This window comes from Lathamus discolor, chromosome 20 (assembly GCF_037157495.1).
Source record: "Lathamus discolor isolate bLatDis1 chromosome 20, bLatDis1.hap1, whole genome shotgun sequence".
Classification (NCBI taxonomy): domain Eukaryota; kingdom Metazoa; phylum Chordata; class Aves; order Psittaciformes; family Psittacidae; genus Lathamus; species Lathamus discolor.
In genome coordinates, this window is record NC_088903.1 from 3,929,026 (window position 1) to 3,954,217 (window position 25,192).

General features: G+C 47.1%; 3 protein-coding genes across 3 annotated transcripts; all 3 read right to left on the reverse strand.

Annotated features, from left to right (window-relative positions):
• Positions 1 to 3,746: 3,746 nt before the first annotated feature.
• LOC136023911 (keratin, type I cytoskeletal 16-like) lies at positions 3,747 to 7,111 on the reverse strand. The gene is made up of 8 exons (XM_065698915.1): positions 6,641 to 7,111; positions 6,176 to 6,258; positions 5,865 to 6,021; positions 5,547 to 5,708; positions 5,183 to 5,308; positions 4,865 to 5,091; positions 4,244 to 4,335; positions 3,747 to 3,938 (listed from the first exon to the last, which is right to left on the reverse strand). Exons 1-8 carry the CDS (start codon positions 7,109 to 7,111, stop codon positions 3,919 to 3,921), a joined length of 1,338 nt encoding a protein of 445 aa, XP_065554987.1. The 3' UTR covers positions 3,747 to 3,918.
• A 5,752-nt stretch (positions 7,112 to 12,863) lies between these two features.
• Positions 12,864 to 16,249, reverse strand: LOC136023915 (keratin, type I cytoskeletal 16-like). Its single transcript, XM_065698921.1, has 8 exons — positions 15,779 to 16,249; positions 14,919 to 15,001; positions 14,571 to 14,727; positions 14,228 to 14,389; positions 13,864 to 13,989; positions 13,546 to 13,772; positions 13,295 to 13,386; positions 12,864 to 12,883 (listed from the first exon to the last, which is right to left on the reverse strand). Exons 1-8 carry the CDS (start codon positions 16,247 to 16,249, stop codon positions 12,864 to 12,866), a joined length of 1,338 nt encoding a protein of 445 aa, XP_065554993.1.
• A 3,330-nt stretch (positions 16,250 to 19,579) lies between these two features.
• LOC136023899 (keratin, type I cytoskeletal 13-like) lies at positions 19,580 to 24,426 on the reverse strand. Its single transcript, XM_065698897.1, has 8 exons — positions 23,680 to 24,426; positions 22,902 to 22,984; positions 22,319 to 22,475; positions 21,567 to 21,728; positions 21,086 to 21,211; positions 20,634 to 20,860; positions 20,160 to 20,521; positions 19,580 to 19,780 (listed from the first exon to the last, which is right to left on the reverse strand). The coding sequence occupies exons 1-8, from the start codon at positions 24,424 to 24,426 to the stop codon at positions 19,755 to 19,757; spliced, it is 1,890 nt and encodes a 629-aa protein (XP_065554969.1). The 3' UTR covers positions 19,580 to 19,754.
• Between the last annotated feature and the right edge of the window lie 766 nt (positions 24,427 to 25,192).

Below are 25,192 nucleotides of genomic sequence, written 5' to 3' on the forward strand. Positions count from 1 at the left end.
TGTCAGCTCACAGGAAACATGTTCAGGTGCCCTGGGGTGTCAGCCCAGTGTAGCCGCACACCCTTGGGAACAGGAAGGGGGATTTCTAACTATGCTGACCAGTCTGCTCTGTTTTCAGACAGGAGTAGCCTACAGGCAGTGTCACAGTCAGTGTGTTTTGGGTGTGTTCCCTTCCTGGGCAGCCCTGGCACTGAGACCTGTGGTTTTCCAGCAGCCTCAGACACTTGGATTTAGCTTTAAATCTTTCTTTAAGCACAAAGTAAGGTCTGCGTTGGCTGCCTAGATGTTTAGGGCAGCCCATCACCCCCAAATCAAGCTGACTGGAATATTTGCTTAGTGCCTTTTCACTCTTTTCTAATGGGTTCATCTTTAATAACTAATAAAACCTCTCGGATTCTGCTGACATGATTCCTGAGAGCATTTCCAACAGAAAGGAAGCATCGGCGTTTGTTTAAAATCTTTGTGTGGAATCACCATGAACGTTCTGGTGCTGCTGTAACTTTTGACAGTCTGACATGGGGTTGTGGGAAAGAACTGAACTCACGGTAGAAACGTTGTATGAATAAGGCTGTGAGCGCCTTTGATCCGCAGCCTGGCTCCGGCTGCCAGGGCTGGAGAGCGCCGGAGCGTGTGCCAGGGGAAAGGTGTTCCCTGGAGCCAGCCTTCGCACGGCAGCTCCGAGCGTGGGCTCCTAAATGTGGCTCATTAGAAGTAATTGCAGCCTCCATAAACTTCTCTTTAGGCAGCACTAAACCAGTTACGGGAGTCAGCCCCAGCACTCTTGGAGCTGCACGTTCACTGTAGAGAGCATTTGCTCTTTGTTCACAGAGAGCATTTGCTCTTGATGTCTGTCATAGGCTGAGAATACTTAAGAAATGTGGAGGTTTGTTGGGATGTTTTGTAGTACATGAAACTTCATAGAAATGTCTCACTTGGAACACAGAAAGGATTTTCCTACAGGAAGGTTTGTACCTGCTTAACTTGCCTGCTGCTATTTTCATGATGGCAGGCTGGTAAATGTGAGAAGTATCACGGAAGTAGCTTCCTTTCACCTGATTTTTCACCAGAAGCCCAGTCAAGCATATTCTGTTTCCGTCCCTTGAGGTGGGAGGTGCAGGGGGACCCTACCCTGCAAGGGCTGAGTGGAGTGGAGGGGCCTGGCCAGGCTGTGCCTGGGGGTACCATGTGCTTGGAGCCAGGAGTGCAAGAGACAAAGCTGCGAGACCCAGGGGCAGCAGGCTGCTGTGCCTGTCAGCCTTTGGAAACAGCAGCATTCCATGGGACTAGGTCCTGCATGGCCCCATCCAGCGTGAGCCCCTCGGAGAATTCAGTCCACTCATTTCAGGTTCTTGGTTTGGTTTCTTCTTTATTTCCCCCTCTCATCTTCATCAAACCTCCTGAAATTGTTGCATTGTGCAGGTGGGGATGATTAATTTCCAGAATTAAGAAACTCAAACACACCCAAAGATTATAATGTCCAAAACCTTTGGCAGCAGTGACAGCACCAAGTGTCAGTATCTCCACAGTCCCCCCTACAGGCCTCCTTTTTAAACACAGCAGCATTTAATTCGGCCTCATCCTTAACAAACTCCTGCCCCTTGCCATGCTCCTGGCTGGCTTGCAGCAGGCCCTGTTGCTGCTAAATGAGTTGAAAATGGACACAAAGCAAATTCAACGCTAACTCAATGCATGAAAGGACAATCCAGGAGGTTTGGACTGAATCTGAATTTACTGATTTCTTATGGAATTAACTCAAAACCTTCAGGCAGAATTATGTGAAACATGTATTTCTTTTTATTTTCTCTGTCCCTGGTAATGAATTAATTTCTAACCTTTTTACTGTCTGTTTGGTTTATTACCCCCTCTGGAATCACAATGTTACCCCTGTGAAAAACATACCAATTTTATTCTTATTTGAGTTTTCTTGCCTTGGCCCAACCGTTTCCCATGTCTGAGGCCTGAATTTAACTTTGAGACTGTTTTGAACAGTTTCTGTCCCAAATCCTGTGGTATGTTTTCTGTATTTGTCACTAGAGGATGCTGTGGGAACCACCACGCTCTGGCTGACTCAGAGGAAGCCAGTGCCTTGTACCGTGTTCTGCTGTGGGGTTAGTCAGGGGAGCAGAACTGCATTCCCTGGTGTCAACGCTGCCAATGCAGACTGATTCCAGCTCACCCTGTCTTGTTGTGATGGGATTTGATATTACAGTGGGCAGATTATGCCCTGGTAAGTCCTGACTAGGAACTCCACCAAGTAAAGCCAAAGGAAAGCTGGAGGCTGGTGTGCTCGGCTCGGCTCGGCCCAGCTCCCTTCTGGGATCAGAAACATTCTTTCTATTCCAGCTATTTCATCCCACAGTCCACTCTAGCTGGCTAATGCTGAGGTTTAGGCCTGGTTTTTGAGGTAATCAGCACTGGTTGATATGAGAAGTATCATGGAGCAGAAAGCAGAACATGAGCTTCTGTTAGCTTGGTCAGAGCGTGAGTCCTGCTGTGACTCACGGGAGAGGCATTTTTGCTTTGACTTTACAAATCTCCTTTGTTTTCTAGGGAAATAGTTTCTCTGACTCATCTCTCTTTACTGCTGTGCTGAAAATTCAGCTTTGGTTTGTAACATGTAGAGAGTTTGATGCCTTTTAAAATAAATTATCCCAGAAGGTGATATTTTCCGTGACCTGAACCTGTTTGCAAACCAATGGGCAAGGGAAAGGCTATTAGGCACAATAAAAAATTGCTTCTTGTGCTGCTCAGAGAACAATGAAGCTTGTGAGACCCACCCTGCGTTCCTGGGCAGCTGAGTCACTCACCCAGAGGTGGTGGACCCTGTTCAGCTGCTTTCTCCCACTGCAGATCAAAGGGTGAAACAGGGATTTGTGGGGTTTGAGTGCGATATTGCACCCATTTGTCTTCCCCTGTCGAGCCCTAAGAATGCCAGTGTGTTATGGAAAGGGGAGCAGATTTAGTAGGAATGGTTGAGCCTTGCCTCTACCCTGCCACCCTCCAGCCATCCCTCCAGAGCACTAGAATCATAGAGCTGGGCATACTGGCCTAGGCAGTAAGAGAGCACAATTCCTTTATTTTGAATCAGCAGATAAAGGACCTGAGCCCAGATCATCCAACATGTCAGGAGGAATAATCCTAACAATGGAACTCAGTGTTATAAGGAGAACTTCTCTTTCACGCCCATCACCCATTTCCTGAACAAATTCTTTGCTTTTATTGAACAAGTTTAGGAAGAGCCCTCGTCTGGAAGCTGCCAGGAGAGGATTGATTTCTCCTTCAGTGACCCAAGTGAAAATAGTTTTGATTTGACAAAAATCGCATGAAATGTTGGGGTCAATTTATCCTCATTATTTCACATCAGCTGCTGAACCGGCAGATCAGGGACTTGCACAGCCCTTGCGATGATGCACTCTCTGAAAAGGGGCTTTACCCATCCCTTGCTCTTCCTACAGGTGTCACTCTTGAGTTTAACGTGAATGTATTCGTTCCTCTCTGATCTTTTTATCCCAACATCATCTGATTGAGTTAGGATACACACATTTCTTCGCGACCATCTTACATATGCACCCAACCTTAATTTCTCCCTGAAGATATACCTCATTTAAATACAATATTAATATACCAAAGAGATTGTCAGACACAGTTTTCTTTGCATTGCAGAAAAGTAGAGTTTTATTAGAGGCAGAAAGTAGATCACCAACTGCACTGCAGAGAAGTGCATGTACATACGGTGACTGCACATGAAGCACAGTATAAAAGCAAAAAGGAGATAATTTTAGGAGAGTCCTAGAAATGATTCATCTTGACTTCATGGATAACATGTGCAGGGCAGTGTGTGCTGGGCAGGGGAGCAGTGCTGCTGTGTCTGGTGCTCTGGTGGCTTCAATCAGGGAAGACCAGTGCACTGATGGTGTCTTAATACACTCTTGACTGCCCTGTGGAATGAAAGAAGAAAGCATTACTCTGATGGGGAAATCAAGAGTCTCTTGCAGCACTGACATTTCAAATGTATCCACTGTTTAAATGTTCATCTCTGTTAGCAAAAGCCTGGGAAAGGAGCTTAGCCTGTTCCTGTAACTGCAGCTAAGACACCTTGAAATTAAGAGATTTGGTTATGAATGCTTTAATCCCCATTGTGATTGCAAAAGGGGTAGTATCAACAGGAAAAGGGATGAACCACAAAATATGAAAGCCAGGGAAGCAGGGTAAATGAGGATCCTCTTTGGAACGTGTTTCTTACCTGCCTTATCACTAGATTGCCCATGAGAGTAGGAAGTAGAATAAGAAGTGTGGGAGGACATTCCCCCTCCTTGGAGAGCTCCTTGAGATGTTCTGTGCAAGGAAAAGAGTTTTAATGAAGGGAATGATAAATACATTCACAAAGAGCTGCTGTGACCTGGTGTGCACATAACAGCTCAGCCTTTCCTGGGCCTTGCCAATACTTCTGTATTTGTATATTTTGTTCCCTTCAGCTCTATTTTCCTAGAAAGTAGTAGAAGCAGGAATAACAGAAGACTGTAGAAATAATGCTTATCCTCTCACAGCCCAGCTGTGCTTGCCCGTCTGCTTATAGAAGGCAGTAGAGGACAGTTTGGTTTTCCTCTGAAGGAATCACTCTGCACAAAACAGGCCAAAAGGAACAGATTAACTGAACATGTCACTGGCTGTGCTCTGCTTTTCCTCTGTCTTTGATGTGCTTAGCAAGTTTATGTTCTACACATTTCAGTGCAGATCCTGAGAAAATATCTGTTGTATTTAGATTTCAACTACAGACTGGTAAAATTCTGCTCTGTCTTCTGTGAGTCCCAGTAAAGAAAAGGTTGTAGTAGGATTTATGCCCTTATTTGCAAAGAATACATACACAATGTCCTGCTGTCCCTCCTGCAGCAGAGCTCGGTACTGAGCAATCTCCTGCTCCAGGCGGGTCTTGATGCCCAGGAGCATCTTGTACTCCTGGTTCTGACTCTCCATCTCACAGCGGATGCTGGCCAGCTCCTCCTCTACACAGTTGATCTGCCCTTGGATCTGTTGCAGCAGGCAGCCGTAGCGAGATTCGGTTTCTGCCAGGGAGTTCTCCAGAGAGCCTTTCTGGAAGCGGGAATGCAGGAGGTGAGGACCAGAGCTGTCCCCCAGCCCGCTGGGAGCAGGGAAGGGCCCTCAGGCATCGCGCCCCACGTACCGTGCTGAGCTGCGCCTGCAGCTCGATCTCCAGGTTCTGCATTTCGCGTCTCAGCTCAGTGAGCTGGTGGCTGCTTGTCTGGATGTCCTGGCTGCTCGAAGTGACCTGGCGGTTGACTTCCTCGATCTGCAGGAGACAAAGCCCAAGCACAGTTTCTGGGTGAGAAAGTCCCTTCAGGGAGCCGGTTGGCTGACTGAGAGGCTGAACAGCCAGGGAGCCTCTCCCGTTCAGCCCGTCCTCATGGAGACGGCCGAGTCACTGCTCCATAGATCCTGATGTTCCACCCACCTTTGCCCTAGTCATTGCTACCTACATCAGAGCTACGTCCATGCTCCATCGTGGGAGCAGAGTCCTTGCTACGTACCTTGACTTCATACCACTGCTCCACCTCTCTGCGGTTCTTGTCAATGATCTGCTCGTATTCGTTCCTCAGGTCATTCAGTATCTTGGTCAGGTCTTGTCCAGGGGCAGCATTGACCTCTACACTCACATCACCTCCAGTCTGAGACTGCAGCTGCTTCATCTCCTGCAGAGTGTGTGAAGAGAGAAGCAAAGAGGCCAGGTCATTGGTTGTGTTGGGGTCTGTGGTGAGAGCAGTGTGAAGGCACAAAGGAACGACAATCACATGAGATTAGGCTGAATTGCATTGATATGTGACTTTGGGAGCCCTGAAGAATCGTACCTCCTCATGGTTTCTCTTAAGAGCAATCAGCTCATCCTTCAGGGCCTCAAGCTCAGATTCCAGGGAAGACCGAGTGCGAGTGAGATCATCCAGGATGTTTCTCAAGCCATTAATGTCAGCCTCCACAGTCTGACGGATTACCAACTCATTCTCATACCTGCACAAAAGAAAAAAAGAAGCATTACACATTCATTTCATTACCATGTGTAGGCTTGATCACACCGCCTGGGACAGGGTTTCATACCCTGCTTTCAGGAATCCCTTAAGATTCATGAAATGAACGACATGCAAGGTTCTGGAGAGGTACTCACTTCATTCGGAAGTCATCAGCCGTCATCTTGCTGTTATCGATGTCCAGAACCATTTTGTTATTCTCCACAGTGGCAGCAATGATCTGCAAAGGAAAAGATGGAAAGAAGTCTTTCTGTGTCCCAGACTTGCAGGAGCAGAAGAAAGAAGGCCCAAAGTTTGGTAGGGTGTTGTTGAGGGTCTTGGAATTGTTTCCTGCAGTTACACAGGGCCCAGAGAAAGTTATGCCATGCCACAAGAACTGGTGTGTGCAAGGTTTTGGCTTCCCCAATCATTCTAATGGAAGAATATATTGATGGGGAAAGAATAGAAGAACTTTTGTGCTGGGAGATGCCCAATTTTCTGGGCTTCTTCACTCTGTGTGTATAAGGAACCAACCCTGACACTGTAATGTGTCTCATTTAAAACCAAAGCTGATTGTAAGGACAGACCTTGGTCCTTCCAACTGGTTACTGGTGCTGTCCTACCTGGTTCTGGAGTTGTTCAATGGTGTCGTAGTAGGAGCTGTAGTCCTTTGAAACACTGGGAGCTTGTTTCCTGTACCACTCCCGGATGTGGTGCTCCAGCTGAGCATTTTCTTCCTCCAGCCTTCGCACCTTGTCCAGGTAGCTGGCCAGGCGGTCATTGAGGTTCTGCATGGTCACCTTCTCATTGCCGCTGAGCAGGAGGTCCCCTCCGGTACCAAAGCTTCCGCCAAAACCGCCACCAAAGCCCCCTCCCATGCAACCCCCAAAGCCCCCAGCGAGGCTGCCTGCGCTCATGCCCCCGCCATAGACAGTGCCACACGCTCCCCCCCCATAGCTGCCCCCGACGACGGAGGAGGCGTAGCGCCTGCAGGAGACGGAGGAGCTCCGGCCGCTCCCGGCACCACAGGCACCGCCGCCGCCACCGCCGCTGCGGTAAGAGGTGCTGGATGTTCTCTTGATGCTGCAGCTCATGGTGGAAGGAATGAGAGATCCAGCCCCAAATGCAAAGCCCGCTGCAAGCTTGATGGAGATGCTCCGACTGCAGGCTGTGTCCTCGCTGAGGGCATTTATAGCCTGCTGGGTGGGTGTCAGCTGAAGGCAGCCCAGCTTCCCAGGAGGTTTGCCAGCCCCAGTGCTCATGCCAAAAGTGATGTGCTAAGGGGAATTTCTTTTGGGGCTTGGGACAGCCCTCCCCAGAGGTATTGTGTCTGTGTGCTGATTCATCTGAAGCACACACTGTAATTTCAGGTGGGTGGCTGTGTGTTAGATTTTGTTTCAGATACTGTGTTGCTGGCTACTCAGTGAGAGACTCATTTTAATGGGTCTTCTTTGTTCTTTGGAGTCATTTTTTGTCCGCAAGCAGGTGGTGAAAGCACCACCTAGTTACTCTGTTTTAATTTCAGAGTTGAAGAAATATGAACCCAGGCACCCCAAGAGTGAGTCTTGTTCCATTTTACCTCCAGTGCTACCAGTGACTGACCCTTTTAGATATGGAATCTCTATGAATTTAAGTCCTTCTCTACAAAGAAAGCTCACCCGGGGTGCTGCCTTTCAGAATGCTTTGTGGTAAATCTCGGTGGAATAACCTCTGTAGAAGCAATGATATTTCTGTTGCCACCAAACTCTGGTAGTATCACTTCCAGGAATTAATCTTACGTTTCACACAGTGATGGACATGCAATGATGGAGTTTTGAAGTGGTGATTTGTGCAAATTTCCCCTCACTCACGGATTATTTTACACTGAAATAGATGTGTAGGATGGATAAGGCATCACTGGCTCTGTCTTGGGAGAGGAGAGCAAAAGGATTCATCTTTTCCACTTAGCAAAACAGAGGCTCAGATGTTTATCAGCATGCTCTCGAGGAAGGAGCTACCAGGCCTCTGTAAGATAAAGCACAACCCTGCTCCCCACATAAGAAAGGCACCACCTGGGTTTGAGTGCATTTTAACTAGAAACTAAGGGGAGCTTTTTATCTATGGAAGGCAAAAGGATCTGGAAGCTGACTCCATTGAGGAAGCTTTGGATGGAAAAGAGAAAGAGTTTTGAGATTGACTGTGATCCACTGATGGTAGGGGTTTTATCCTCATATAGCAGAGACAGCGCTCATGACCCTTTGGATCCCCTCACCCTCTCTCTTGTCTCTCTGACACTGCAACTTCTGGAAGACATAAATTTTAAGCCTCTTAAGACAAGGGGCACCTTTAGATGAGAGTTAGCCTTTGATGAGACTTCATCTCAATATTCCTAGCTGATTTCACTGTTCCTTTCTGCATTCGTGATCTCACTTACACACAGTTTGAAGCTGTGGCTGGAGCAACATTCCCTCTCTTAGCCACAAGGATTATGAGATCTGTGCTGCGTGTTGTGGCTGACTGAAGACTCGTGGAAAACCATTTACCCTCCTCCTTGATACCCCCCCCACATTTTCATAGATATGCTGAAGATAATGCAACACTTTGATCTTTATAGCTCTGATTGTTCTTCTCTTGGTAGCTCTCTGCTGACCTGCCCGTCAGAACCAGTTGCTTTGCATGTGTTACTGAGCCTGAGTCATCATTATTAAAAAATAAGAATTATTTTCTCACAGGGTGTGCTTCCTTAGTCATATTTTCCTCATTAGATTGTTGAAATGCACCTTTCTTCTTCCCTATGAGATGCTTATTGTTGATTGGCATTAATGCCAGAGGTGTTGATTTTATGTCTGCTTCTCGGTAGTGTTGCATCATAACATCTGACCCAACGATTTCAGACGTTTCCCAATGCTGTCATTTCGTACCATCAGCAGTGCCCTGCCTGTTCTCCGTCTCTGTCCCTCTGTCCCTCTGTCCATCTCTTCTTCTTTTTAATTCTTTGAAAAGCTAATCTAACTACGCTAACTGCTGTAACTGTATCACAAAGACTTAGACTTCCTATTTTGTAACTCGTAGGCATTGCCATGTGTCCTGTGCATTTCTGGCCCCCCATCCTGTGGCCACAGCTCGTTGATCTGTGATGTCTCTTGTCAGTCCATTTGGATGTGCCAGTTGACTTCCCAAGCCAGAGCCAGGTCTCCCAAGGTGCCATCAACAGTCCCAATCCCTGTAATGACAGAAAAAGTCAGAGGTTTTCTGGTGTAGAGGGATAGAGGCTCCTCAGCCCTTTGAGGAGACTGTTAGAGCTTTGAAATCATAGCTGCCCCTGCAAGACTTTCTGCTCATAATGCACCATAGGAACATCTGTAAATGAGAAGTTTTTGTAGTGGCAGTGTTATGAAGCCTTTCCAAGTGCTGGGCTTGGCTGGGAGAGAGTTAATTCCCTTCACAGCGGCTGGCATGGGCTGTGTTTTGGATGTGTGCTGGAAACAGCCTTGATGTTTTGGTTACTGCTGAGCAGTGCTTACACAGCATCAAGGCCTCACCCCACTAGTAGGTGGGTTGGGGGGCATAGGAGGCTGAGAGGGGACACAGGTGGGACAGCTGACCCTGAGTAACCCAAGGGATGTTCCAGATCAGCATATAAAGCTGGGGGAGAAGCAGGAAGGGGGGACATTCAGAGTGATGGTGTTTGTCTTCCCAAGTAACCATTATGTGTGATGGAGCCCTGCTGTCCTGGAGATGGCTAAACACCCACCTGCCGATGCGAAGTGCTGAAGGAATTCCTTGTTTTACCCTGTAGGTAGCTTTTGCTTTACCTGTGGAACTGCCTTTATCTCAGCCCAGGAGTTTTCTCACATTTCGCCTCCTGATTCTCTCCCCATCCCACTGAGGGGAGTGAGCAGCTGCGTGGCGCTGAGCTGCGACTGGGTTACACCACACCACAAGTGCTGTTTACTCACTGGAGAAATTGGATGCAGATCCACAAACAGATACTTTACATTGGCAAAAGAACCAAAAGCAGTCAGTGGTTTTTGGAGAACCTAGGATGCCATTGCTGGATACATCTTTAGTCACACAAGAGGGAGAGGACAGCCTCAGAAACAATTACTGGTAATTAACTGTTCTACCACAAATGAGTCAACTGAGGTCTTGGTAAGAAGGGTGCTACTCCCATAAGTTTCATCAGGCTCCATCTGTGCCTTCCTCATGCATTGCCCGCCACCCTTCAGCATCACTGCCCCATGCATCTCTTGGCTTTGTTCAGAGATGAGGGATTTCTGTTCTTGTCTCTTTCGTAACTCCCTGGGATGGAGCCATGCCCTTGCACATGTGTAGCCCTACAGAACATCCATGAAGTGTGAGCTGTTTTAGTGCCACAGTCCATTTACATTGTTATCCAGTGGTCCTTCCTACCACTGAAAAAGAAAAGTTTAGAAGTAATTCCCTGGGGAAATGAAGCTCTTTCCCCATAGCAACCTTTTCCTGTTCTTCTCTCTACTTGTTAGAGTATGCTGTTATTATCAATGATGTTAACTGGTGAAATTCTAAATTCCTCCTTGCCAAAGCCCTTTTTTTTTCCTTTCCTGTAGATCTTTTCAGAACAATAAGCAGCTGTATTGCTTTTTCTAAGCACCATGGATGAAGTGAAGTGAGTGCCAGGAGCACACAGAGATGCCAAGACACACACCTGATTGAGCATATGACAAGGTTTCTGGAGGACCTGCCAGCTGCAGTGAGGTGTGCTGTGTCTCTGGCTGGCCTATGCCATGTTCCCTGTGTTTTCCTGAGGCCAGCCATACCCCCATGCTCAGATGGGGGTTATTGCCTCAGGAATCAGTGGAGGGGGGAGAGGCGTTGCACTGTCAGCAACAGGAGGGCTCCACCATGGGGCTAATCCTGCTGGCAGCTTCGCAGCACACCCACTTCTTCCAATCTGAAGAGTTCCCATAGCTTTGGTCTTGCAGATTTAACTTCAGACTCCGCTTCCCAGAGACCCCACTCCCTTGCATGGCAGTTCAGAAGGGGAGAAAGGGAGTGCAGCTCTGGTGCTCCCTGCGGCTCTCTGCGTGTGGAGGCTGCGGCTTTGATTATCCTGGTATTTCTCTGTGCTTCTGGGGAATTAGAAGGAAGTAAAATAACCTTTCAGTACTTACTTACACACACTAACTGCAGCCTAAGCTTCCATAATCCCACCTCAAAAAAGATGTCTTAAGCTGTTCTGGCTATGGTAAGTAGAGCTGAGACTTGAATGAATTCTGGCAGCCTTTGGAGATGAAAGTTGTGTTTGCGTTCACTTTACATCACTTTCTATACTGTTAAAACCTGAAATGAGTTTTCCTTTCTTTGGAGAAGGGCTTTTATTCATAAGAATTCTTGAAAGTGGACTAAAAAAGTCAGTTTGGAAACCGAGTTTTTCAACATGAATAGAAAGTGTCTTCTTTGTGGATTCTTACCGCAGACTGCAATCATGGCATGAATTGCAATTGTGATTGTAATCCACATGATTATGGAAAGAAGACCGAAATAATACTCTTGCAAGTTGTTTAAGATGGGAAAACTTTTCATTTCATTACCTTGACAGAACAATACCCTCAGTCTTAAATGAAACAGCAGCTACTAGATTGATAGGTAAAGGGAACAGGCACTTGTAACTGAAGGAGACCTGGTTGGTTTTGTGTGTCTGAGGCACAGTCATAGACTGAAAAGGGGCTTCATTGTGATCTTTAGAAAGCAAAATATGTATAAAATATCTGTTCTAATTTAGTGTTGCCCTCTCACCTCCTGTTTTATTCCATATTTTATCTTCTTAAGCAGAAAAATTACTTTCAGCAGATTAAATGTCTCTCTCATTTCTCTAAGGCGTCTCAGCCAGGTGAGTGTACTGACCAGTTCGGGTTCTTGGTATTATATTGGTATTTAGATTGAAAATTGTACCATAAACCTTAGGAATGTTTTTGTGCTTGATACTGAAGGAAATAGGCACACTGCCTTGTGGCTGTACTGCCGCACAAAAGATAGCAATACGTAATTCTCTGCCTAGTCCAAGGTGGAGAAATATTTGATGTCAGGAAATCCATAGGGATTGGAACAACCTGCACTGAGTCACATCTTCCCTTTGGAACTCTGGCTGTGTCGAGCTGAGTAAAGCCAGAGGTTAATGGGCTCAGGTGAGTCATGGTAGTGGCACTGAGCACGGTTTAGTACATTAACAGTTAATGAATCTTCAGAGAGTTCCCCTCACTGGCATTGTCTTTCTCCTTTCACTCTTCAATTCCTAGTGTCTTTAGTGAACAGCAGCAGGGTGAGAGGTCAGGAAAGAATCCCTTAGGGGCTATTAGAAAACGATGTGGTAAATGGGTTGTAATTTCAGAGGAAGGAGAAGACTTGTGTCAAGAATTGATCAAGGGCCTGTAGGGACAAAACAAGGGAGAATGGCTTTAACCTGACAGAGGGCTATTGAGGTGACCTCTTGGGAAGAAGTTATTATCTGAGCATGGTGTCCATTTTCTTAGTGCGAAATAGGTTGTCCTGAGTTACAAAGGACGATTGACAGCCTGGTATGGGCTGGTGAGCTTGATAATACCCATTCAAGTTTGTTCACGTAATTTCCAGACACTGTTTTTTTGCATTGCAGAAGTAAATTTTATTAGAAGCCGTGTTGCCAGCAGAATTGAAGCCCTTAAACTAAGAAGCAAAGGCAAGTTGAGGGAGGCAAGAGGTGCAGAATGGCCGGAGGTGATGAGGCAGGGGTGCGCCATCCAAAGAGCTGCAGTTGCATCAGCCATGCTGCAGAAGCAATTGGTGCAGGCTCTCATGGTCCATGTCCAATGTGTCTGGCTGGAGGATGCCAGTGCTGATGCTCTTGCTCTAGCACACTCTTGCCTGTCCTGTGTAAAGTCAGAGCAAATCATGGCCTTAGGGGAGATCTGATCTTTCCTGCTGAACTTAATCCTTTCACCTAACATGCTCTTTTAGCAAGAGAAGCTCAGTGGCTTCAAGCCCAGCACTACCCTTGGAACTTTCTCAGATCTGTATTTCTTTTTTTATTACAATGAGCAAAAAACCAAACCCCATCCTGCAAAGCTTCTAATCTGTAGTTTGTATTCATTTAGGTAGTGGGAAGGGCAAGACTTACTGTATTTAAACCCCTGATTCCTCCATGACACTGCCAATGAAGTTCTCTCACTCCTGGGTCTTACCCAACCCAAATGCAAACTTTTTTTCTGACAGAACACACTGTAGTCATTGGGGCAGATGTGACCCACTAACAAACATACCTTTACAAAGTGTTGTCTTACCTGACATGTCACCACACTGGGAATGAGAGTAGGAAGCAGAAGAATATGAATGGGAGGATTTTCCACCAGCTTGGAAAGCTGCTTGAGAGGCACTGTAAAAGGAGAGAAATTAATTCATAAAAAAAAGCCCCTAACCAATGGAAATTCAGTCAAAAAAGGTGCTGATGTAGTTCCATGGACAAGAAGTCTCTATTAGCAATTAAGTACACAAAGATTTCTTCTATTCTCTTGTTGTTATATGGAATACATACACAATGTCCTGCTGTCCCTCCTGCAGCAGAGCCCGGTACTGAGCAATCTCCTGCTCCAGGCGGGTCTTAATGCCCAGGAGCATCTTGTACTCCTGGTTCTGACTCTCCATCTCACAGCGGATGCTGGCCAGCTCCTCCTCTACAGAGTTGATCTGCCCTTGGATCTGTTGCAGCAGGCAGCCGTAGCGAGATTCGGTTTCTGCCAGGGAGTTCTCCAGAGAGCCTTTCTGGAAGTGGGAATGCAGGAGGTGAGGACCAGAGCTGTCCCCCAGCCCGCTGGGAGCAGGGAAGAGCCCTCAGGCATCGCGCCCCACGTACCGTGCTGAGCTGCGCCTGCAGCTCGATCTCCAGGTTCTGCATTTCGCGCTTCAGCTCAGTGAGCTGGTGGCTGCTTGTCTGGATGTCCTGGCTGCTCGAAGTGACCTGGCGGTTGACTTCCTCGATCTGCAGGAGACAAAGCCCAAGCACAGTTTCTGGGTGAGAAAGTCCCTTCAGGGAGCCGGTTGGCTGACTGAGAGGCTGAACAGCCAGGGAGCCTCTCCCGTTCAGCCCGTCCTCATGGAGACGGCCGAGTCACTGCTCCATAGATCCTGATGTTCCACCCACCTTTGCCCTAGTCATTGCTACTTACATCAGAGCTACGTCCATGCTCCATCGTGGGAGCAGAGTCCTTGCTACATACCTTGACTTCATACCACTGCTCCACCTCTCTGCGGTTCTTGTCAATGATCTGCTCGTATTCGTTCCTCAGGTCATTCAGTATCTTGGTCAGGTCTGGTCCAGGGGCAGCATTGACCTCCACACTCACATCACCTCCAGTCTGAGACTGCAGCTGCCTTATCTCCTGCAGAGTGTGTGAAGAGAGAAGCAAAGAGGCCAGGTCATTGGTTGTGTTGGGGTCTGTGGTGAGAGCAGTGTGAAGGCACAATGGAATGACAATCACGAGATTAGGCTGAATTGCTTTTGGGAACCCTGAAGAATGACAGGACTATGTCTTGCGTGCCCTATTCATCATTGAATCGTACCTCCTCATGATTTCTCTTAAGAGCAATCAGCTCATCCTTCAGGGACTCGAGCTCAGATTCCAGGGAAGATCTGACCAGAGTCAGGTCATCCAGAAGATTTCTCAAGCCATTAATGTCAGCCTCCACAGTCTGACGGATTACCAACTCATTCTCATACCTTTAGCACAGACAAGAGAGACAGGGAAAAGGAGAAATGAGATTATGACTGTCAGTGGCATAAATCTTTCCAGGATCAGTATCCCAATAAAACATGAAGACTCAGTAACACCACTTAGGGAAGTGCTGCCTTGTCTCCTGAAGTTATGAGCAGGATTTTAAAGACATGCAAGGTTCTGGAGAGGTACTCACTTCATCCGGAAGTCATCAGCCGTCATCTTGCTGTTATCGATGTCCAGAAGCATTCTGTTATTTTCCACTGTGGCAGCAATGATCTACAAAAGGGGAAGGTGAAAAGAAGTCTTTCTGCATTCCAGGCATCCAGAAGAAGAAAGAAGACCCAAAGGTTTGGCGGGGTGTTGTTGAGGGTCTTGGAATTGTTTCTTGCAGTAATGCAGAGGCCATGTGAGAGGGAAATAACCTCAGGTTTGCTTTTCAAGGACACTTGGGCTATCACAGACCATGCTACTGAATCCCTACTCTTTGCTTCTCTTTCTCAAATTAGAGAAATGTCCCAAGGAACGTATTGAAGCCTTTTGCTGCAGTGTGCTTCTTCATGGTCTGTTTAACCAATATTCCTGGTACTGATGTAACCTCACTGTAAAGACAGCCTGGGTCCTTTCATCGAGTAGACATAGGAATGTACAGAGACAAAGGGAGTTCATATCTTGCAGTCCAGGTGCTCTGGCTTTGTGCTCCATCCAGCTGAGCTGGGTGGGAGCAGGTGGAAGAATGGGAAACCACACACGCCTGGTTTGGAGCCACCTCTGCAATGTGGGGTTTCAGTTCTGTGTGCCAGCAGGTCTAGGCATGATTGAGCACTTGGTGCCTTGGGCTGACCTCAGAGCACATCCCCTTTGCTCCTGTGGGGGTTTACTGGCCCAAGAGGTGGGAAGCACAGCTCAGCAGCTCCCTGCCTGAAGCAGCACCAGGAAGGCCACCCAGTAGCTCCCTTCCAGCCCTTTGGAGCTATTGCCAGAAGGCAGGAGGAGGGTCTTACAACGGAGAAGAGCATGTGGGAGATGGAGCCCCATTAGTCAGGGCTGTCCTACCTGGTTCTGGAGTTGTTCAATGGTCTGGTAATAGGAGCTGTAGTCCTTCGAAATGCTGGGAGCTTGTTTCCTGTACCACTCCCGGATGTGGTGCTCCAGCTGAGCATTTTCTTCCTCCAGCCTTCGCACCTTGTCCAGGTAGGCGGCCAGGCGATCATTGAGGTTCTGCATGGTCACCTTCTCATTGCCATTGAGCAGGAGGTCCCCACCGGCACCAAAGCCTCCCGCAAAACCGCCACCAAAGCCCCCTCCTATGCAACCCCCAAAGCCCCCAGCGAGGCTGCCTGCGCTCATGCCCCCGCCATAGACAGTGCCACACGCTCCCCCCCCATAGCTGCCCCCGACGACGGAGGAGGCGTAGCGCCTGCAGGAGACGGAGGAGCTCCGGCCGCTCCCGGCACCACAGGCACCGCCGCCGCCACCGCCGCTGCGGTAAGAGGTGCTGGATGTTCTCTTGATGCTGCAGCTCATGGTGGAAGGAATGAGAGATCCAGCCCCAAATGCAAAGCCCGCTGCAAGCTTGATGGAGATGCTCCGACTGCAGGCTGTGTCCTCGCTGAGGGCATTTATAGCCTGCTGGGTGGGTGTCAGCTGAAGGCAGCCCAGCTTCCCAGGAGGTTTGCCAGCCCCAGTGCTCATGCCAAAAGTGATGTGCTAATGAAATTTTGTCTGAGGTAAGGCAAACGCATTACCCTTCTGTTCAAGTATGTCTGTTGATTCACACAAAGCATGCACTATAATTCATGTGGGTGGCTCTTGGATATTTTGTTGGATAATATAATATCTCACAGCTTCCATTAATCTGGCAATATATCGCCAGTAACTGGAGTTAATGACGGCCCCACCTTGGTCTGTCTCCTGCAGTCTTCTGGGTGGTGAAATTCCGTGTTTCAGCCCTTGTCTTCCTCCTGTGATCACAGACAACGATTTGTACAACCGGCCTCCATTTATTCACCACTTATACTGGCTATTTGGAAATCTGCTGTGATTTACTGAGATAAATTATTAGCTTTAAAATTACATTCCATGGCTGTTATGGAATAGAACTTCACACCGAATGTTTTACTCTCTTGTCACCTTTGATATTTCAGAAGGTCCTGCTGGTAGAGGATGGTGATTGCAGTCCCTTTGTTGTTGAAGACAACTGGGTGACAGCCACAAAATTAGTTCTTAGCAAGGGAAAATATATTTGACCTTTTCCTATCACACAGCTATTTATTTTATTTTAGCAGTTTTAAATGGACCCAGAGGAAATTTACAGGCGAACTCTTTGAAATTTCCTATTCTCATAATATATTAAAAACAGGCATTTCTCGGACTATGTCCTTGTATTATAGAATGCAGTAAAAAATGAGTTTGATTCAAAGCTATAGTGACAAAGATTAGATCTGGGAAAATATAATCATTACCTGAGTTGTTCCAGTGACTTGTTCCCTCACTGTACCGTGAGAGAGTGTCTTGCAACACACAACAGAGGAAGAAGCAGTTGTGTATTTTTTTCCACTGCCTGTGCGGCGAGGGATGGTCACTGAGCCACCTTTTCCATCCTTACCAAAGAAGCTCCTGGGGAACTGAGAAACGGCTCAACAGGAACGAGCTCAGGTTTCCAGCTGTGAGTTAAGCACTGGCGCTTTAACTCCTGCAGAAGAGCTGCTGGCTGGTACAAAGGAAGCACAAGGAGGGATCTGCTGTAAATGACCACCTCAGAATCAGCTCATCCATGGAGAGGGAGGATGCGTTCAGTGTAGAAGTACTTTAGGAAGAGATTCCATATTGCAGGGGAAGAAATAAACTCCTGAAAATTATCAAAGAAGAGTGAGAAGGGACTGAGTCGCTTCACACCTGAAGGGATGAACCAGAGGAGGGAGCAGGATGATCTAAATCTGAAGACAACAGTGCCTTGATGTGCCACTCTGGGATGACCCTGACAGACACCACAAAGCGCTCAATCGCTCCCCTCCTGGGCTGGACAGGGGACAGAAATATAACAAAAGGCTCGTGGGTTGAGATAAGGAGAGGGAGGGATCACTCACCAGTTACTGTCATGGGCAAAGCAGGCTTAGCTCACCAAGGGGGTGCTGGGGAATCTGCTCTGGTGCCTGGAGCACTTCTTTCCCTCCTCCTTCACTGGCCTTGGGCCCTGCAGGGCTGTTACTCTCACACATTCTCACTCCTCTTTCTGCTGGTGTTGCACAGTTTTTCCCTTTCTTTAATACCTTATTCTAGAGGTGCTACCACCATCACTGCTGGGCTCAGCTTTTGCCAGCAGTGGTTCTGTCTTGGAACCTGCTGCATTGGCTCTGTTGGACATGGGGGAAGCTTCTGGAAGCTTCTCACATGCGTGACCCCTGTAGCCCCCCACTGCCAAACCCTTGATTTGCAAACCCAGTGCAGTGTCCTGTGGATGTAAAAAGAGCTGGGGCTGAAGTCCTGAACAGGAGCAGCTCTAGGTTGTGCTTTGCTCTTGGCATGTACTGGCTGCCACTCAGCTTCTCCAGCACCCACTGGATCAGGCACCAAAGAACTGCTTACAGACAAGGTTCCTGCTCCCACCAGTCCTCTGATACATGTTTTTAATTCCCATACCAGTGACTTCCTCCTGAAGACCCTTCATTCCCTCTAAGTGGGTCTCTCCCTAGTTGCTGTCTATATTCTGCCCCTTTCTGAGCTTCACTGTATGGTCTGTAGCACTTGGTGCCTGTGGGGCAGCAGGGTATTTACAAGGCAGGAAAACAAATCCTCTTTAGAGGTTAAAGTGTAGATTGACATCTGTAAAGGTAGTTGTAATGTGCAAGGTGCATGAGGTAACAACATAGTACCCTCTAGAGGGCTCCAGCATGGCACAGGTGGGTACTTTGACATTGCATTTACTGTGACCATCCTCCCTCTCCAGATGATGGATCCAAGGATCCAAATTTCCAAGAAGACGTTTGTAAACCGCAGAACTAGAAATCGCCATTAGTGGAATCTCATTCTTCCTATTGCGTGTCGCTGGAAGTATTTGTCACTGTTTAACATTTATGTTAATTTGGTTCATAGCACAGATCTTCCTATATCCAAAAGTAAATAGCCTTGGTACTTTCCCATGTAGTTCATTTGCACGGATAGGAAGCACATACTGCTGTTAGCATTAGTGTTTTATGGAGAAGAATTTTGTAAAGATCCTGTAAATCATACTTCCTTTAATTTTTTTTCTTTTGTCTGTTCAAAACCAGACCCGTAGTTTGTGCATTTCCAGTTTAAACCAGTGAGTGTCAGTTAAACTGAAACATTCATTTTACAGTCGTCATTTGTAACCATCCCTGTTTCTTTATGTCAGGCCTGGATGGGCACTGTTGTGATGTTAGCACCCTTGTAGTGCTGTGCTAAGTTCTGCAGCCTGCGGCTCAACTGTCACTGAGCTTAGAGCTCAGCTCCACAAGAGTATCTGGCATGTAACTGAAAGGCAGAGGCATAGCTCAGGATGCTCCAAGAAGATTAGGATCTGCCCTAAATGCCTAAAAATTGTGCTTTAACTCTAAATTCCATTAGCAACTATTGTATCACCAGCTTTTCTACCTAGAGGTGTGTATTGCTGTGGCTTTGTCTTCTCTGTTTAAGTGTTTACAACCACAGATGGAAGAAAACTTGCACAAAGGATTTGGTTGCATCAGACAGAAATGAAGTTTTATTAGCGACATTTTCCTCATACAGAGCAAGCCAAGTAACAACCAGGTTGAAGGTGCAAAGTGAGTAGCTCAGGAGACAGTGGTGGAAGCCATCAAAGTTCTGGGCTGAAGCAGCCCACAGCATGTGGGGCAGGAGGTTGAGCAGCCCTTCTGAGTAGCTCTGATGGGCGTTTTTGGATAGATGGCATCAGCAAGGCTGAGGGACTGTGAAGAGCATCTGTGTTTCTTCAGGAGCAAGGGGATTGTAGAGGATTTGAGCCAATTTTGGTTTGAAAGGTGTTGCGCTGTAGGATCCTCGAGATATATTCTTAGTCAAAAGATTTTCTTCCATAGCCTGTTTGGAAACAAAGCAATCATTAACTTCTGCAGTGCTGGTACCGACTCTGAGGCACCAGTATCTACCAGACAGAAAAGAAGGTTGGTGGTGTGATAGGTGACCATAAGCATTCTGAAAGCATAAAGGAAAACCTCAGTGTGGTACGGTAGCTGGTGTCACCCACAAAACTGAATAGTAATTGAAAGTGGGTTTCTTAAGTGGAGTTGATTCTTTGCACACAAGTAGGAAAGAACTGTTAATAGAAGTAAATCTAACACTTCCCAGAAATTCCAGTGTATCCTCAGCACTGTTCACCTCTGGAACAGTCTGTTGCCAGAGTGCATGGATCAGTGAGGACAGGACTGAGAGAACAGCATGCAGGTACAATAGCTCTCACCTTGGCTTTCACCGCCACTCCTGCAGGCCTGAGACTGGGAAGATGAAGAGTAGGAGTGGGAACTGCTGACGCCTCCAGAGATCCTTCCTCCTCCTCCTCCTCCTCCTCCAATGCTACTGCATCCACCGCCGCTTCCCCCTCCTATTCCTCCACTTCCTCCTCCCGATCCTCCTCCGATTCCTCCTCCCATTCCTCCACCAGAGGAGATGCCACCACCTCCATATCCACCACTCATGCTACCACCACCGCTATATCCACCACTCATGCTACCACCTCCTCCTCTTCCTCCTCCTCCAGAAGAATAACCACCACCTCCTATTCTACCACCTCCCATTCCTCCTCCTATTCCTCCTGCTGGGATTCTGCAGAAAGAGAGAAAGGAGAAAAAAAGTTACTCATCAAATGCATTATCTCTGTGACTGATCCACCAACCCAGGGTTCACACAATGCTGTGCTCTTTTCCATTTTACATACACAAGGTCCTGCTGCCCCTCCTCCAGCAGAGCCCGGTACTGAGCAATCTCCTGCTCCAGGCGGGTCTTGATGCCCAGGAGCATCTTGTACTCTTCGTTCTGACTCTCCATCTCACAGCGGATGCTGGCCAGCTCCTCCTCCAAGGGACCGATCATCCCCTGGATCTGCTGCAGCTGCATGTTGTAACGACGTTCCGTGTCTTCCAGGTTGGACTGCAGAGAGTCCACCTGCAAAGGGAAAACACAAGACGGTGTTTATGGGACTGTAGCATGTTTAACTCCCTTTTGTGGAAAACTGGAGATCTTCACAAACCAGGCAAAAAGCCTGTCTCTGAAGATAAGTGATCTGGATTCCCATTCTCTAAAGGTGGAGTGCTAAGTGTAACCACTTTCATTCTGGTGACGCATACAGCCTGTGTCACCAGCGAAACAGAAGCAGATGTCCTCACTTACCATGCTGATCTGCGACTGCAGCTCAATCTCCAGGCTCTGATATTCACGTCTCAGCTCAGAGATCTGTTGGTTGCTTGATTGTATCTCCTGGCCACTTGAGTGGACTTGTTGGTTAACTTCTTCCATCTGAAAAATTCACATACATAACTGAGGCTGGCTGGATAATAAGAAAACATTGGGGGAGGTATCATGAAACACTGAGAAAGCAACTAATAAGAATAAAGAGAGGTGTAACGTAGACTGATGCTGTGTTTCCCACATGCCACTCTGCTAACTTAAGTCTTCGTAATTCACACAGACATTCCCCATGCTTTACCACATAACCTGTATGCTCCAGAACTGGTCTGTTCCAGTAAACTGCTTAAAGTCATTTCAAGTTTATGTCCTTTAAAGAATAGGTGATAAATTGTCTTTCCTCTGCTGGGTAGAAATAGGTTCAGTTCTTTGTGAAAGATTTAGTAACCAACCCCTTGTGCTTTACCTTGGTTTCGTACCAGCTTTCCACCTCTCTCCGGTTGTTCTCAATGAGTCGTTCATATTCGCTACGCATTTCATTCAGTTTTTCCATCAGGTTGATGCCAGGAGTAGCATTGACTTCCACACTGACATCCCCCCCAGACTGTGTCTGCAGACCCTTAATTTCCTGGGAAAAAGAAAACACAAAAGGTGAAGACAAGGAGAAATGTCATGGCTTCAAGTGAAGGAAAAGAAAGGGACACAAATCCTCACACAGCCGTGTTGCTTCTGCAAAGGGGCCTCATTAGGATAGGGAACAATTCTGCCATTCCTAAGGCAGACTTTGCAGTGCACAACAGCCAGGCACCGTGTACACATTGACCCGGACATGCACAAGGAATTCTGTGCAGCGTGCTTTTTTGTGAAAATCCTTTTATGTATTTTTCTTCTCAATGGGAAATATCCCTGCGGGTAGGATCAACATTTCCTTCTGGCTGCTCCATGTATTCTCTCCAATTTTCCTTCCATGACTTCAGCAACAAAACTGTACTTTGCACTGGAGCTGTTCATTTCCCTGGCCTCATTCTGCCCATGATGACCCACGTGTCTTGTTACAGTGGCTGTGGGAAGCTGTGAGTGCTGCACACTCCTGAGAATCAAAGCCAGGTTGTGTCTACTTGAATGGTCAAAGCAGCCAAAATCTGGTTACTGCTGGTGGAAGAAACCCACAGGAAATCCTCTCGGTGTTTTGTTGTTTTAAAGGGTGGAGAAGCTTACCTCTTCATGGTTCCTCTTGAGATAGATCAGTTCCTCTTTCAGGGATTCAAACTGTGTCTCCAAGTCAGACCTGGCTAGAGTCAGCTGATCCAGAAGTGGGCGTAAGCCATTAATATCACTTGCCACACTCTGGTGGAGAGTATATTCCGTTTCATACCTGAACAACAGACAAGAGAGACAGTAAAAGTGCTGCCAGACCTCTTTGGTTGTGGATTGATTATGAAGAGTTCCCATCAGTACATCTTTGGTCTTTAATCTCTTGCTCAGTTCTTAAAAGAAAGGTCCTTATTCTCTTTCCATCTTTAATATGTTTGTTTGCTTTCAGTAGAATTTCTGTCAATGAGATCTATATGATGAGGATTATGCTTATAAATCTGCATTCAAGGATGGAGAAACTTAGAGTGCAGTCCTGGAAATGGCACCTTCAGTCTCTTCTCTAGAGAAAAATATTAATGAAAAGCTAAACTAGTAATTCTCAGCATGCTTTCCCCCGCAATTCTCTGTTCTGCCCCTGGAGCCAAGGGGCTGTAGCATCTACAAAGACAATATGAAAGTGGGGGGGGGAAGGGAAGGAAAGGCTCACTTCAGTCTGAAGTCATCCACAGTCATTCTGGTGTTGTCGATGTCAAGGAGGATCTTGTTAAGGTCCACATTTGCACCAACAATCTGAAAGGGGGAGGGCAGATGGATTCAGTCAGTTGTTTTTTCAGTCTGACACAGAGAGAGGGAAGAAATTCCTGTGTAGAAATACAGCTCACAATATCTTTACGGCAATGTCAAGCCTGACTGATGCTGCAGGAGCCATGTATAGAGAGTTTATTGCTTCCAGTTAAAAGAAAGCGCCTTTGCTGTCAATTTTTGTTTACAAATATCCATTTAAAATACCTTTTTGGAAAAGGTAGCTAAATAAATCCCCTGTATTAAATAAAACAGTGGGAAAACATATAACCATTGCGTTTGGCAGCGACCCAGTCATCTAGGATGTATGGGACTCTTAGATGGCTGAGGGCTAGAGTTAGACTAATGCACATAGAACCATAGAATCACAGAATGGTTTGGGTTGGAAGGGACCTTAAACAGTAGCATTGAGGAGAGCACTGGACAGGCCCCATGATGGGTGCTGACCTATGATGGGTGCTTGAATAAAGATCTGCTGCTTCACCAAACCACACTACCTGCACCGAATACAATTGTGCCAGGATCCCCGTGTCACCATGACAGAGAAAAACCAGGAGCCAGTTTTGTCACTACCCAAACCTGCTTCCCCCTGGCACAAAGGAGGGGATGTACTGCCCCAAACAGCAGGAGGCAAGTGCTGTTCTAAAGAGAATCTGCTCAAAGTTAGTCACATTCCGTCCTACCTGGTTCTGCAGTTCTTCAATGGTTCTGTAGTATTGGCTGTAGTCCCTGGCACTAGTGGGACCTTGATTCTTGTACCACTCCCTGATCAGTTGCTCAAGTTGAGAATTTTCTTCCTCCAAGCGTCGCACTTTATCCATATAAGAAGCCAGGCGATCATTGAGGTTCTGCATGGTCAGCTTCTCATTCGTGGACAGCAAGCCACCATCTTCACCAAACCCCATTCCACCAAAACTACCTCCTCCATAGCCACCACCTCCAAAGCTGCCACCACCAAAGCCACCACTACCCCCAAAGCCACTAAATCCACCTCCACTATAGCCACCGCCTCCAAAGCTACCTCCACCGAGGCCAGCTCCATAACCACCTCCCATTCCCCCAAAACTACCCCCACCTGATCCAAATCCTCCTCCCATACTTCCACAGCTCATTCCTCCTCCATAACTGCCGCCACTTATTCTGCCACCATAGCTACTGCGGCTAATCCTTCCACAACTGCCGCTGCTGAAGCCCCCTCCATAGCTGCTCCTGGAAGCTCCTCCACCAAAGCTTCTCCCAGAAAAGCCTCCACCTCCTCCAGAAGAGGTGTATTTTCTAGAGGACACTGAGGAGTATCCACCAGACCTCCGCACTCCACAGCTGCTGCCCCCTCCACCGCCTCCACTGCTATATCCTCCACCACCACCACCACCACCTCCTCCACTGCTAATTCTAGTGGTACTAGTCGAGGACTTAGTGCCACAGCTCATGGTGCCAGCAGGTGAGTCTGACCGCAATCCCAAGTGGAGGTGCACAGCCTGATAAGAGTCAGGACTGTAAATTTTCATCCCCAGCTCTCTCTATTTATATTTTTGACAGTGGGTGTCACCATCAGGGTGTTTCCTTCTCCCAGGGCATTTACCAACCTTGTTGTTTGTGCCAAGAATAATTTGCTGAACACTATTTTTGTGCTGATATCTCACGCAATCTGGCCCATTGCTCGGTTCAAGGTGTTTGGTTAGGACCGAACATCTCACTTCTATCGGGTGGCATTCTCATGGCATGGTCTCCAGAATGGGTTGCCTGTTGCCTCAAGCAGCCTGGATCTGCTTTAGGATGGAAAAGCCACTTTATACAGGATCCTGTTGAAGCTACTGGGAGGCAATGTGTACTTCATGGACCTATACAGAGAGAGGATTTGTTCTCAGTTCTCCCCTAAATGAAAGATGAAGCTCAAATCTCTCATGTTAGACTGTGCATTATTCGTTCCATTATTAATCTACTTTCATTGCTGAAGGTTTTTGTAGCTCCTATTGTCCTATTGTTCTCTTTTGCTCTTTCATATTTTGTGCATTTAAGATCTACTCTGCTTATCTTCTTTTTCTCACTGTACATGATAGAGTAAGGGCTTTCATACTAGGAGCGTGTAACTTGTTTGTTTCGCTTGTCCAATCTGTGTATCCCTGCCATCACTTAGACAACATATTTATTTACATGAGAAGTCTGTTTCAAGCAATGCAGTGGGATTCTTATTTA